Genomic DNA, 15322 nt, shown 5'->3' with positions numbered 1-15322 from the left:
AGAACCTCCACTGAAGTCTGGTTGGTGTCTAACTAGCTGTCAATCTTCTCCATGCCCATGTGTTCAGAAGATGGGGACCGGGATGGATGGTACCGAGGCCTTGAAGAAGAAAAGCAGGCATCAACAATCAGGTTGGTGGTGGTTGGTATTTTATTGATTTGAAATCATTCTCAAGGAGTCCATTTGTCACGCTGTTATAGGAAGTCAGTGATGTTGAATTAACTTTATCGATTCATGTGTGTGAAGATACTGCTTTTCATCTTGTGGTCAAGTGGAGACTTCCTGTTCTGCTAAAACTTTGATTCCGCCTGTGCCTTTGAGAAATGTTTCCCTGTATGTACAGTATTACCACAACTTGATCACTACCTTAATTGCTGTGGTTACCACACCTCAATCGGCATGGTTACCCAAGAGTCCAAAGAAAACAAGCTCAAGTATCAAGTATACGCAAGACAGACACAATCCCAATGAAGCTCCTCCTGCCATCAGCATAACCTCGCCGCCTGCAGCCAGGTTGGCACAGATTGGTGGCCTGGTGCCAGACCACGTGGACCAAATGAGTCAGACAACAGATGCCCATATTGCCCCATACGGACCATCAAGGTTTTACACGACGACATTTCGTCTCGGAAGCCTCAGTCTTCAGCCGCTGCTTGGAGCGCCGCCATGTCGTGTGCCACCAAGGTGAGCTATTGCGAGACCTCTGTTAGGAGGTGCAGGTGCATGCTGGGAGGAAGGTGTGATGGCGGGTGGCGTGGTAGTGCATGTGGTCCATGAGACAACATTAGCCAATACAGAGTATGTGGACATCCCATTTTCCCTCATGTCCAAGCCTGTTCTTTGAGAAATAACTCATTCACTGCCAAAGATGTTGAGAATAGTCAGCTCGAATCCTACTGCTTACTGTCACTTGTCACCGATAAATATATTTGTCAAACAGATTTTTCAACAAGTGAGCAGGGAAGAGGGTCTCGGTGAGATCGTCTGTGAAATTCAAGCTTCTTCAAAAACTGTAATGTCAAACAGATCCCGATAGATGGCGATGATGCGTCTCTGTGGATCTGAGATAAGGGTAGTTTTTCAATAGAAATTAAAGCTTAATGACTGAATCTTAACTTGTCATACAGGGAGAGGAATGGCAACAAATTGGAAGTTATACAAGTTTAGGAACCTCATGATTGAACAGAGTGTGTGCGTCTTATATATGCTCTTTTATCATGCGAAGTGCCCCTAAGGCAAAAAATATTGAGATCAAAGTTACTGTTTTGTTCAAAAAATGTTGAAATGTCTTCAAAACTGCTGGTTGTTGTAACGTGAGCTGACTCGAGCTCACTGCCACCATGTAGCACTTCTATCTCAAATTTTTGCTTGCAAGTGAAAGCAAATAAAATAAGCAGCCGAATGACAGCTTGCATCTTGATTACGTCGTAAGTCGTGTCATTTATATCTCAAGGCACTGACATTACTCAAGTTATTATTAAGAGTCTCATGACGGTCTAAACCCAGCTCAGAAAATGTGTGATGTAATAATTACAAGGCGTATCCGAAAAATAGCTGCAAAATCTTTTTTTTTTTACTTCATTCCTTTAAAACTGAGGCTTGTAATTGGCTTTCTGTGGGCATGTGCCAAACGTGACATTTTTCCAAATATGATGTTGAAATGCCACTTTGGGGTGCAATGTATTCATTTGTCTGAGATTTTTAAAGGATTAAATGATCAAGGAACAAATATGTGGTTAATTCCAAAGTTATGGTGTACGGTTTTAATCCACTTTTCAAGTGACCATCCAAGGGTCCTGACTCCTGATGATGCATTAATTCAAAATGTAATCAAAGGTAATTAGTGATTAAATTAGATACACTACTATTACATTTTCAGCAGAGTATGTTGTCATTGTAACCAACTACCTTTCCAGAGTAATTTTCCCAAGACTGCATAAAGGCCACTTTAAAGCCCCGTGGTCGTGATTCCCAACCCAGGCAGAAATTTGCCTGCTCTTTTCTCACTTTTTCTTTGTCACCTAACCAAACAGAGGCTGACTGTCATTGGTTGCTTCTTTTTCTTCACCGCCCCTCACCCCCACCCCCATCCCCACCTATTGTTGTAATGAGGCATTTAAAGACCATCATGCATCAGAGCCCCCACCGTCGGTCTCTCGGGAGGGGGTGTAAATAAGCGCTCCGCCTCCCTCCCTCACTCCTTCCCTTCATCCCTCATCCTACCGATGCTCGTTTTCTTTTCCTATCACACATTGTCGTGAGGCGAGGTGAGGCGGCTTGGTGCTGATTATTACAGTCTGCGCCCCCCGCCCCCCTCCCCCAGCCCTCACCCCCCACTTACCCAGCTGGCATCCATCTCCTCACTGCCTTCACCCTCACAGGGCAGCAGAGTAACCTGAGGCTACACTTGCTGCCCCCCCCCTCGACTCCCCATACCCCCTTCCCCTTACCTCCGTGGCGCCTTCCGACCCCCCCGCCCCTTTCTCTATATTCACATCCCAGAGTGGCGAGTGAAGGTTCAGGCAAGGGAAGAAACAGGAACAGGAACAGGAGCAGGAGGAGGCGTGACGGAGCAGCATGGAGGGCAGCTTTGACACCGAGGAGAGTTTTGACGACCCTTCGTGTCTCGCTCCACAGCCGCCCGGATCTGTGTCGCCCGCCCGCAGGCGAGTCCATGAAGTGAAGGAGACCAAGACCACGGTGAGTTGACTTCCTCATCCATCTGCTGCCTCAAGGCATTCTGGGTGTTTGTAGGTATGTGTGTGGTCGACTTCTCGTCTGTAAACAATGCGTCTACTCATTGATTTGCTGTGGTGCTTTTCCTTATTATGATTTGGGTCAAGCTGGAGTTGTTAACACCTGTGACACAAACGACAGACATGACCGCCAGCCAGCCAGTAACAAGACCCATATAGATAAAGAAGCGTTCCCTCTAGGGAATCTAACATTGATGTTTGGGAGTTTAGGAGAAAGCCCGAGTACACAGACAGCTCTCTAAAACGCAATTCGAACCCCAAACCACTGAACTGTGAGGGAGACGTGGTCACCACTCATCCAACGTGCCGCCCTGTTAAGCAATCACCAAACAGAAGATGCTCAGTCCCTATTTTTTTTCTCGTCTTCTAATGTTCCTTAAAGTCACCATCTTTAAAGGTCTTTTTATTTGATGCACAGCGACATGAGGGGAGTTGGAGAGTGTGTGTGTGTGTGTGGGGGGGGGGGGGGGGTGCCGCAGGTTTTGTGACCCGCGGCCGTCGTGTGACCAACGAGATGCAGCAGGTCCAGTTTCCATGGCGACAAAAGCCAAAACTGACACTGGGCTGAAATCATGTTGCAAAAAGAATCAAACATCTTTGCTTTACATTTTTGCCGCACAGTGGCATGAAACAACAACAATACGATGGAAAATCCTTTAAGCATTTATTCCATATGAGGACGCGGCCGAACGTGACTGAAGAGGACAATCGTGTAAAAATTACAGTCACTGATTCGTCGCCATGCAGCAAACGATTTCACACTGGATATCCACTAATAGGTTTTGAGGCGTCACATATGCCGTACTGTATATGTGTAGATTGGATAGATAGCTAGATAGATAGCTAGATAGATAGATAGATAGATAGATAGATAGATAGATAGATAGATAGATAGATAGATAGATAGATAGATAGATAGATAGATAGATAGATAGATAGATAGATAGATAGATAGATAGATAGATAGATAGATAGATAGATGATAGATAGATAGATAGATAGATAGATAGATAGATAGATAGATAGATAGATAGATAGATAGATAGATAGATAGATAGATAGATAGAGTACTAGCATACCTTTATGGACATTGTCCTCATGAGTAAGAGAATAAAGCACATTAGTAAAGCAACTATTTTACTAGTGAGCGTTTTCAACTACTAGGGTAGCACTAGTAGAGCCACAATTGTCTTATTGGTAATCCACAATTACACCTTACCAGTAAAACTACTGTGCTCCACTAGTAATGCTACTAGGCCCAAACAGTTGCCATGTATGGAGATCCTTTTGAGCATTTATTTGTGTACTTGATATCCAGCCATAGGTCCACGTGTGACCGGTAGAGTTCTGGGTTGTGTGGTTTTAAAGACCACGTCACGACACAGGATTCTTCTCGGAGGCAATCTCCATTTATTTGACACAGCTGCCGTGAACAAGGTGAAACAAACACTTTGTAGTATATGTAGCATCAAGCTCGGATCACAACGTACATCGGCAAAAAGGGCAATACCTGACATATTAACAAATGTACGTGCCGTGAACAAGGCGAAACAAACACTTTATTGTATATGTAGCATCAAGCTAGGACCTGGACAAGCAAAACGAATATATTATCTTCTATATATACTACAAAGTGCGAATACTCCTCAACCACCATGCAACTTACCACAACATACATCAGAAAAAAAGGTGACGAGTGAAGACGGTCGCGGTACTTATTACGGGTGTGTCCCCTCTTAGTGTACGTGGGTTTGCAAGGCTTAATCACAACATTCCACTCAAGGCTAATATGTCAGGAAACTATTTAAAAATACAAATAATAACAAATATACTTTTAACGTTGTTACACATGTACTCGTATGTTTTTTGTCCTCATAAGTGGGACAACTGTCTAGTAATAGTCGACAAATCTGTACACTATATGATAACTTAATGTTACCAGTACTATGGTTGATGTAAAATTCTACTAGTTAATGTCTAGTGATTCACTGATAACACAAGTAGTGCATAGTTGTCACAAGTGGACAGTTTTGCCTCACAAGTGACATGAAGTTGATTCACGAGTACACCAACCCTGGTAAAGAATTTCTAAAGAACTATAGAACTTTAGGATCCAAGTCCTATAGAATTTCTATACAAAATTCTATTCTGTAGAATTTCTATAGAAAATCACAGCCAAAGTTCTATAGAAGAAGTTGTTCTGTAGAAATTCTATAGAATTCTATAGATTTATATAGAATTTCTATTGATTTTTTTTGCGGGGAAAGTTGTCATAACACGGTATTCATCTGCAGGACAAAACGATACGAGTACATGGATCTCAAACTGGCTTTAAACCTAAATTAGAATAGGCTTAAAGTGGTACTAGTAGTGTGGGGGGGGGGGGCATTACCAGTAAAATACAATTGTTCTACTAGTGCGATGAATTATCTTCCTAGTTAGGACAACGAGCATACTAGTGTGTGACTCTTGAGCTGGAAATCAAGGCTATGGAGGAATAAAACAGCTTTCCACGCACAGTTCATTCGTCAATATGATATCATGTGTTTTTGAGTGCCTCAGGTTACGCTTACGCAGACACCGTTGTCATGGAAGAGACACGCACGCGCACACAAGCACGGTTGACCCTCAGACAGAAGATGGAGTCCTAACCTTTCATTCACCTTCACATGGAGCGACTTAATGGTGGGTGGGGTGACAAGGGGGGCGGGGGTGGGGCATTTGGATCCTGGTTCTGGAAAATGTTTTGTATGAACCTGGCAGTGGAAAATGGAAGATGAGGCAACAGATTGTTTTCTTTGTGGCGGGTCGAGAGCGTAAGTCATGTGTTGCCTAGCAACGGCCGTATCAAACATGCCATCATGAGCGGCCAGTCCCGTACCGGTGTCGGATTTTGCTGTCTAATCGCCGCGGTGCGATCGTGTCTGATGGGGGTGCGTCTTCATGGCAACCGTCGTCCTGGTAACTGTCACTTTGATCTCCTAGCCAGAAAATGAACAAAGTGACGCTTGCTAAATCGGCCACTTTTTTTGCTACGTGTCCTGAAGCCAATCATGTGTGTGTGTGTGTGTGTAAGTGCATGATTATGTAAGCGGGTTGTGTTAGTCATCTGCTTCTGGTCCACTGGGACATTATGGGATGGAGGATGGATGTTGGTGAGAGTGAAACAATGATGATTAAACCCAACATTGTCACGTTGCTAGTTACAATGGATCGCATACATTGCAGTACAAAATTTCAACACCAGCAAAGCATCAATAAATTGACTTCTGAGTCTTTGACGCCTAATCAAGCTCATAAACAATTTATTTGCGTATGAAATCAATTGTCTCCATTGAAATGCCATTCATCCATTACAGTCATCTCAAAAAGCAGTACCATTTCTGTTTTTGTGAAAGAAAATATTAAGTATTATTTTTTTAAGTGGAGTTACAGTACTGTAGTATTTGTGGTACTCAAAGGAAAACACTTTTGTGTCTTGAGCGGAAATTCTAGGCCAGTGATTTGCAACCTTTATAGAGCCAAGGCACATATTTTACAATTGAAAAATCCCAGAGCACACCAACAAAAGAAAATGTCACCAAAAATGAATAGATTAATTACTGTATGTACTTCCTGCCATCTAATTGAAGAGGATTTTTTTTGTTCTGTCTGTCATTTTGCCTCACTGGCATAAATAGATGAATAAAGATAAATTATTTCTTGGAAATGAATGGTTTTTTATTTTTTTTTTTTATTTTTTTTTTTTAGCAATTACATAAAATTGGATAACTTCCCACAGCACACCTGAAGAACGCTCATGGGACACCAATGTACCCCGGCATCACTGCTCTAGGCTCCACTTCTCACTTTTCTCATTCAGTTATCTTAGCTCTACTCCCGGTCTTCATGGTAACAAAATTCTGACTCTCTATTGGACCAGCACAATTTGAGGTGGAGTGCGCTGTAGCCTATCCCAGCTAAAACTCCACACAGGAGGGTCGCATCCCATATTTAAACCCTGGACTTTAGAACAGTGAGGGAGATGTGCTAACCACTCTAGGACTGTGCTGCCCATCGCATAAAATCACCTGACCTTCACATGTCATGATTTTGTGTAGGGTTAGTTAGGGTTGTACTTGTTTGTTTGCGTGGTTTTGTGTGTGTGTGTGTGTGATCACAATCACACAGATGGCATATGAGAGTGTGTCTGTGTGTTATATAATTTCAAACGTGAGACTAATTAGAGCTGTACGCCAAAGTCTTGACATGAACCACACTGACCGTGTTAAGCCCCCCCACCCCGACGTCCACCCTCTCCATCCCCCTCCCCGAAGGCTTTCATGTCGCCGTGGCAACAGAGATTTTCAACTGTCTGCTTGACCTGTTTTCCTCCTCCGTACTACCGCTTTCCGTCCCAAATGTTAGCAACACTTTCCTTCTTCCTGCTCGGACTTCACAACTGCGCCCCACATCTGCTTCACAGTTCTGAGGACATGGGTTCAAATCCAACCACCCCTGCGTGGAGTTTGGCTCTTCCCCCCATGCCTGCGTGAGGGTACTCCAGTTTCTTCTCACGTTCCCAAAATGAATGAAAAAGTTTAATTGGAGACTAAAATTGTCAGTAGGTGTAAATGTGAGCATGAATGGGTGTCTATTCATTCTGTGTGTGCCCTGGGATTGGTTTGCGACCAGTTCAAGGTGCACCCTACATTAAATTAGCTGAGATAGTTGCTAGCACACCTGTGACCCCAGTGAGGATAAGCAGTGAGGAGAATGGCCCCCACTCTAACTCGGTTCCACTGTGCGCAGATCAACGGCGTGACGTTCCCGCTTCCCGGAGAAGGGCCTGAGCAGCAGTTGCTCAAACCCAACGAATGGAGCTACTGCGATTACTTCTGGGTCAGTACCACATTTAATGCAGAAAATGCACAAAAATATTACTTTGCAACTTACTTATTTTGCACTGTCCTTTATTGTTTTAACAATTATAATGATTAATGTTCACTGTTGAAAGGCTGAAATTCTGAGGACTTGGACAACTTTGAGTTAAACAAGGTGTCAATTAACGGATTAATTGTTGCACCTCGAAAAACAACAATTTGAGAAAACCCAAACAAGAGGCCAGGCATGCTTGGTTCAAGCTGATTATTTGTCATCACTAGTTGAATCTTACTATAAAACTGACACACCTAACAAAAGAGAAGTAAACATTTTATGTATCAATACCAAAATGTTCAACCAAACCTACAAGGTGCACTTCCTGTGAGCAAGCCGCACTTCCTGTCTTGTAGACGGACAAGAAGGACCCTCAGGGGGGCACGTCGGTGGGGGGCTTCGAGGTGCTGCTGCAGAAGCAACTGAAGGGCAAACAGATGCAGAAGGAGATGGCCGAGTTTGTCCACGAGAGGTACCACCGTCACTTTCACATAACAGGTTTATTTTTAAAATAGTCAAATGGGCCGTTTAATTCATGGAGGCACTTGGATGTAAAATGGAGAAAATTGTTGATTTTAATCCAATGATCTTTTATTGTCATTTTTAAATTGGAGTATTTAAAATTCACATAATTATAATTAATATAAATGTATTTAAAGCGGCACAGTGGATCAGTTGGAAAGCCTTGGCCTCACAGTTCCGAGGTCCTGGGTACAATCGCGGACTCACCTGCGTGGAGTTTGCATGTTCTCCCCGTGCCTGTGTGGGTTTTCTCCGGGCTCTCTGGTTTCCTCCCACATCCCAAAAACATGCAACATGAATTGGACAATCTAAATTGCCCGAAGGTGTTATTGTGAGTGCGGCCGTTCGTCTCTGTGTGCCCTGCGATTGGCTGGCAACCAGTTGAGGGTGTACACCGCCTCCTGCTTGTTGACAGCTGGGCTCCAGCACCCCCGCGACCCTCGTGAGGATAAACTGCTAAGAAAATGGATGGATGGATGGATGGATGGGACCAATTGGACTACAAAATTGAAAATAATGCAGTGTTAGCGAATTCATGAGGACCGAATAGAAGTGCAGTGCTGGTCATATACTTTGCCCAACATTGATGACAAATAGCTTATTACAATAATAAAATAAAAATACATTCTGATTTTCTAGTTGTTTTATTTTTAAATAATTTTATTAATAAAACTATCCTTTCATTGAAACTTGCAATGCATAGTAGGATAAGCAAGTGTTGCTTTTCTTATGACAATAGGTTGTTGCCTATTTTTCAAGATGCATTGTGGGATACAGTGAGAACACGACAACGATAACTTGCCGTCACCACAGCAGCACTTCAGTGTTGCCAACTCACTATTTAGTGATTCCCAACAACCCATGTTGCCATTTTGTCTGTGTTTCAGGATCAAGATTGAGGAGGAGTACGCCAAGAACTTGTCCAAATTGTCCCTCAGCACTCTAGCGGCGCAGGAAGAAGGGTGAGAGGGGAGCAACTTGTTTGGATTCCCCTTGGGGGGTTTTGGAGTCGGGCTGAAATTAGGTACAGATCAGGTTCAGATTTGGTTAAAATCCAACTAAAATCAGTTTGGGTCAGCTTGATAACCTTTAACAATCGACACAAATAACAATGTGAAAAGTAAACGAGCTCATACACCAATTATGTGTCAAATTAAGTTGAACACCTTTTAAATTTCTATATCTGGTGAACAACAACAATCGACCTGTTGCCAATAAAAACTGACTGATTAATGAAGAGGAACAAAGTGGCCTGATTAGTTGGTGTATCTAATGAAATGTCTTTTGGTTGTTTTCAGAACTCTGGGAGAGGCTTGGACTCAACTAAAAAAAAGTCTACACGACGAGGCTGAAGTCCACCTGAAGTTCTCCAACAAGGTAACATTTACCTTTGATGATAGGTGAGTTTGGTTGGGCAGCACAGTGGATCAGATGGTAAAGCGTAGGCCTCACAGTTCTGTGGTGCCAGGTTGAATCCCAGACCTGCCTGTGTGGAGTTTGCATGTTGTTCCTGTGCCTGTGTGGGTTTTCTCCGGGCACTGCGGTTTCCTCCCACATCCCAAAAACATGCAACATTAATTAGACACTCTAAATTGCCCCTAGGTGTGATTGTGAGTGTGACTGTTGTCTGTCGTGACCCTCGTGAGGATAAGCGGTAAAGAAAATGGATGGAGTTTGGTTGGTTGATTAATTGGTTGTTTTGTTTTGCAGTTGGTGGGTTAGTGATGCAGTCAGTCATTAGTAGTAGTTAGTTCATCAGCTAGTTAGGCAGACAGTTGGGTTGGTTATTCTGCCTTTCATTCGGGTGTTGAGGTAGTTCTGGTTGGTTACTTTGGTTGGTTAATCAGCTCGTTAGTTGGGTGGTTGTTGGTTAGTTGTTTGGTTATTTAGTCAGCTACATAGCTGGGTAGTTGGTTTTATAGTTGGGCAGTCCATCATTCATACGGGTAGTTCTTCAGATAGTCTGCAATTTAAATCTAAACAAATTGGATACAATCAGGCTCATTTAATCGTAGCAGGCAAAATCCGCATCATAATTCAAGTTTGATTAATTGTACAACTGTATCATGAATGCAATCGTATTAATGCTAATAATGGGCATCATAATTTCTTTTGGCGTTTCAGCTTTTAGTTTATGGCCTTGGGTTCCTCATTTCTGGCTTTCCGTTTTCGTCAAGAATTGTAGTTATTGGGTAAATGCAAACTACCGTGTCCTTTTATTGTGAAATGCTGCACACACGTCTTTCTCTTTGCTACATTCAGTTAGTTAGTTTGTTTAGGCATGTAGTCAGTAAATTGTGTATAGTCAGCTAATTTAATCACTAGGTTGGATAATTTGGCAAGCAGTAATTTCTTATGTTAGTCCATCCGCTAGTTATCTAGTTATTTCTTCAGTTCGTCAACTGATTATTACATTTGGCGTTCAGCAGTTTGCGCTGGGCTTTGGGTTTGGTCTTTTATTGTGAAACACTGCCCACACTACTCTCTTGTTGTTCTTGTTCAGCTTCACTCAGAGGTTGAGAAACCTCTACTGACGTTCAGAGCAGACAACTTCAAGAAGGACCTGAAGAAGTACGACCATCACATCGCAGACCTCAGGAAACAACTCGCCAGCCGATACATCGGCGTCGAGAAGGTGCTTGTCTTATTATTACTTCCTGAAACTTCCTTCAGCCCAGCAGCAGCCCTTTCGAGAAACGTCTGCATCGTTTGTGTTTAAGGCCCGGAAAGCTTTGGCTGAGCGTCAGAAGGATCTGGACGTCAAGACGCAGCAGCTGGAAATCAAACTCAGTAACAAGACAGAAGAAGACATCAAGAAGGCTCGCAGGAAATCCACACAAGCAGGTCACACCATACAATAATATTGCCGTACTGACCAATAACTCTTTGCCTACACTTCATGGCATATAATAATGTTTCTGTGTGTGTTCATGTTTCAGGAGATGACCTTATGCGCTGCATTGACCTTTACAACCAGGCTCAGTCCAAGTGGTTTGAAGAGATGGTAACCACCAGCATGGTAAACTAATAATAATAATAATTGATTCTACTTCCGTTCATTTCAATAGGGGAAAAAAAATTACCAATTTAGTTTCTTAACTGATGTTCCACTGTAATAATAATGAAAAGGAGCAGACGAAGATACTCTTGTTTTTGTTGCTGTGGTGGTGGTGGTTCAATCAGGTGCTGGAGAAGCTGGAGGTGGATCGCATCGAGTGGATCCAGCAACACCTGCGGCAGTACACGACGTTGAGGCACGAGACGGACATGTTCAACCAGGGCGTGAGTTCAAAGCCTTTTCTCGTTGCTCCACATTTGCTGACAAAAAAGATTTATACCCAAGAAAACCTAACCTCTATTTCCATGTGAGAGAATATTTTATTGAACCCCTGCAATTCATCATTACATACGGTGTGTGACTGACCATGTTAGCCAGTTAGTTTGTTTGTTAGACTGACACTGGAACTATTTAGTTAATTAGCTAGTTGGTCAATGAAATTTTTCATTAATGTGTTCATTCATTGTTAGGTAGGTCTGTTGGGTAGCTATTTATTTTAGGTTATTTAGTTTTTGTTTGCTCAGACACTGGTTGGTTGATTTTGAACATCCTCTCTTTATGTATAAAATAATTGGTTCAACTCTCTAGTATTTATTAGGTCACTTAAACCTGTGTTCCATGTCACTAGCAGATCTGGTTTTATTATTGTATGTCTTCTACTAATAAGTATTGTAACGTTACCCTGCATGGCACTGTGGCGGAGCTGTAAAGTGTTGGACTCACAGTTCTGAGGACTTCAATCCCGGCCCTGCCTGTGCGCAGTTTGCATGTTCTCCTCAGGCCTGGATGGGTTTTCTCCATGCACTCCGGTCCCCCCCCCCCCCCATCCCAAAAACATCCAACATTAATTAAACACTCTAAATTGCCCTTAGGTGTGATTTTGAGTGCGACTATTGTCTGTCTTCATGTGCCCTGCAATTGGCTGGCAACCAGTTCAGGGTGTACATTGCTTCCTGCCCGGTGACAGCTCAGATGGGCTCTGGTACTCATGCGACCCTTGTGAGGATAAGCGGCTAAGAAAATGTATGGATGGATCGATGGATGGATGGACATGGTTTTAGTTACTTAACCAGTTACATTCAATCCCTTCATCATGCTTCGATTGGTGGTTGATTAGTTAATTAGTCGGTTGTTCAATAGTTTAGTTGGTTTAGTGATAGGTAGTATAGTTGTAGTTAGATGGTGTGTGTTGGTGAAATGGTTAGTTAGTTAGTTAGTTAGTTAGTTAGTTAGTTAGTTAGTTAGTTAGTTAGTTAGTTAGTTAGTTAGTTAAGATTTGGCAAGTGTTTCTCTACTCTTCATTGTATGCCAGTAGTGAGGGTCTTGGAGCCAACCAGGTGATAATCATTTTAGCACCTTTTTTACTGTGATTGGGCCATTAAAAAAAAAAAAAAAAAAAAAAAAAAAAAAGCCAAGAAGATGGAAACTAAGAAGGTTGCATTACTTTCCTGTGTCCAGACGGTGGAGCCGGTCGACCAGCTACTGCAGAAGGTCGACCCGGCTAAGGACCGAGAGCTTTGGGTCCAAGACAACAAGACAGGCCACGTCAGGCCCGTGGACTTGGATATCTGATGTATAGAGAGAACCAGAACAAGCATGTTCCTACTTCATGTGAACCCTGCTCGCTTCTTCTTCTATCCTACTTCTGTTGTTGTGACGAAAGTTTTAGTGTCTTGTTTAAAAAAAAAAGAAATAAAGTCTTGATATGATTCTCTTTTATTTTTGGTTACCAAGAGGAACTTGTGATGGAATATTTTACCATTTTCAAAGATGGACACGCATGCTTCAAAACCCTGGATGGGAGACGGGAAAACGTAGGAAGGCGTCACACTGGAAAACCTTCTTGTGCCTCAAGTGTTTGTAAGGAAGCTGGGAGACCACATGAACCGGTTTAGTTTTTATGTTGGGCTCGCAAGTTGTAAAACCTGTGCACCACGTCTTGAGCCATACAGACAAGCAAGAATCCAAGGCGCTTGTCTGACTCGGCAACATGCGCATGCGTCATTCTTAAAAGCTGTGCGTGCGACAAAGTCGTGCATAAGATATACATAAAGCGCAGGTACGAATGGTACGGGTGTCACTAACTTTTACGTACGTGAGATTCGACAAAGCCACAGGTGCGACTTAATAATTGGTGTGTGCAAAATACGTAACGAGCAGGAATGACTTTCTAAATTATGTGTGTCAAGTGCGCAAGATGAACGTCCGAGTTGCGCACATGACATTTATCTCACAAGTGAGAGATTCATTTCATCATAAAAATAAATCAATAAAATGAAACACTCATGTGGTCTTTTCCAGGCTCCATAGTTCGCTAACATTTTCAACTGTCTTATTTTTGCTATGTATACTGTCCGGTGCCACACCCTAGCAGATTCTTAACTTTAAATGCATGTGTAGTCTGCGTGTATGTGTGTTTGTGTGTGTGTGTGTGTCTGTGTGTACATTTTGGTTTGTGTGTTTTATTTGGATGCTATATTCCGCTCAATCCATTTCATGGTCCTTTCTGATCACTTGTTGTGTTTTGTTTGTTTTGTTGTTGTGTATTCAGTGTCTCAAAACTGTTTCCCACCCTTGTGTGCTCGCCATCTCATCTTTTTAGGAATGTTTTTTGTGAGCACACTGTGGAATGCTTCCTGTCATATTAATAATAATTAAAAAGAATAATAAAGCACCTCTTGGAAAAGTCTACTTGGGCTCTTGGTTATGTAAGCAAAACATGAAGAAGAAAAAACTCAAAGGATTTTTTTTTTTTTTTTGGTCCAGGGAGCATGCTGGGAAAGTCATTGCGCAGGTAGAACGTCATATCACTGTTTGTTTTGCAAATGTATTCGTGAACCATGAAAATCTTAAGAAAGGAAGATAAAATAAACATTTGTGATGATATTCTAGTCTTTATTTGTCATTTTAATTACAGTACTTCATTCATTCACTGGGAAAATTCAGAGTTCCATCAGTAGACACAATAAACACAAGGAAAAATAAAGATGCATCCATCTATTTTCTGAGGCGCTTATCCTCACGAGGGTTGCGAGAGTGCTGGAGCCTATCCCAGCTGTCATTGGGCAGGAGGCGGTGTACACCCTGAAACCGGTTGCCACCCAATCACAGGGCACGTTGAGACAGACAAAAGACAACTCACAATCTCACCTCGGGGCAGTTTAGAGTTTCCAATGAATGCATGCTTTTCGGATGTGTGAAGAAGGTGGGGCCAGGATTTGAAGCCTGATCCTCAGAACTGTGAGGCCAACACTCTGCAGCTGTTCCAAATATTAAACATAGTTGTTGGATTAATTATAATTTACATACAGAAATAAAATAGAGGTCGGAATTTCAGCATGGTCTGAAGGTCCGAGCACACTATCCTTCGCTGGAGTCTATTCCAGCTGAATCTCAGGAAGAGTGTAGGAATAGTTGTGAATATAATAATCATGGGTGGCACGGTGGTTGTTGGTCAGTTGGTAAAGCGTTGGCCTCACAGTTCTGAAGACCCAGGTTCAATCCCGGCCCCGCCTGTATGGAGTTTGCATGTTCTCCCCGTGCCTGGGTGGGTTTTCTCCAGGCCCTCTGGTTTCCTCCCACATGCCAAAACCATGCAACATTAATTGGACACTCTAAATTGCCCATAGGTGTGATTGTGAGTGCAACTGTTTGTCTCTATGTGTCCTGCGATTGGCTGGCAACTCGTAGAGGGTGTACCCCGCCTCCTGCCCGTTGACAGCTTCGACAGGCTACGGTACTCCCCGCGACCCTTGTGAGGATAAGTGGCCAAGGAAATGGATGGATGGATAATTATCATGCATCTGTTTCCAATAAAGAAATGTTTTGCTCTGCTTTAGATAATGTGGCAGCCACTTAACAGGAGATAGCGCAAGAACAGGAACATCTAAACATAAGAACTATTAGAACCAGGAGCACCTGTTTTCTGTTAAAGAAATGTACTCAGCAATTTTCCACACACATGAACAAACAAGTACACTTTGTTTCCAACTATGTTTTGCTCCTTTTTTAACATCCATCTAAATAAGAGATATTTTGAAACCAAATAAATAGAGGTGCTGAGGAGAGG

The 15322-nt window shown here is 42.6% G+C and overlaps 1 protein-coding gene across 1 annotated transcript; it reads left to right on the top strand.

Annotated features, from left to right (window-relative positions):
- Positions 1–2577: 2577 nt before the first annotated feature.
- gas7a (growth arrest-specific 7a) lies at positions 2578–13933 on the top strand. The gene is made up of 10 exons (XM_061846326.1): positions 2578–2700; positions 7548–7637; positions 8030–8145; positions 9083–9157; positions 9494–9572; positions 10699–10830; positions 10916–11039; positions 11135–11214; positions 11379–11477; positions 12712–13933. Exons 1-10 carry the CDS (start codon positions 2578–2580, stop codon positions 12823–12825), a joined length of 1032 nt encoding a protein of 343 aa, XP_061702310.1. The 3' UTR covers positions 12826–13933.
- The last annotated feature ends 1389 nt before the right edge of the window (positions 13934–15322 follow it).

The sequence above is a fragment of the Syngnathoides biaculeatus genome, chromosome 16 (assembly GCF_019802595.1).
Source record: "Syngnathoides biaculeatus isolate LvHL_M chromosome 16, ASM1980259v1, whole genome shotgun sequence".
Taxonomy (NCBI): Eukaryota; Metazoa; Chordata; class Actinopteri; order Syngnathiformes; family Syngnathidae; genus Syngnathoides; species Syngnathoides biaculeatus.
Note: the sequence above shows the minus strand (reverse complement) of the source record. Positions and strands in the feature narration are given on the sequence as shown.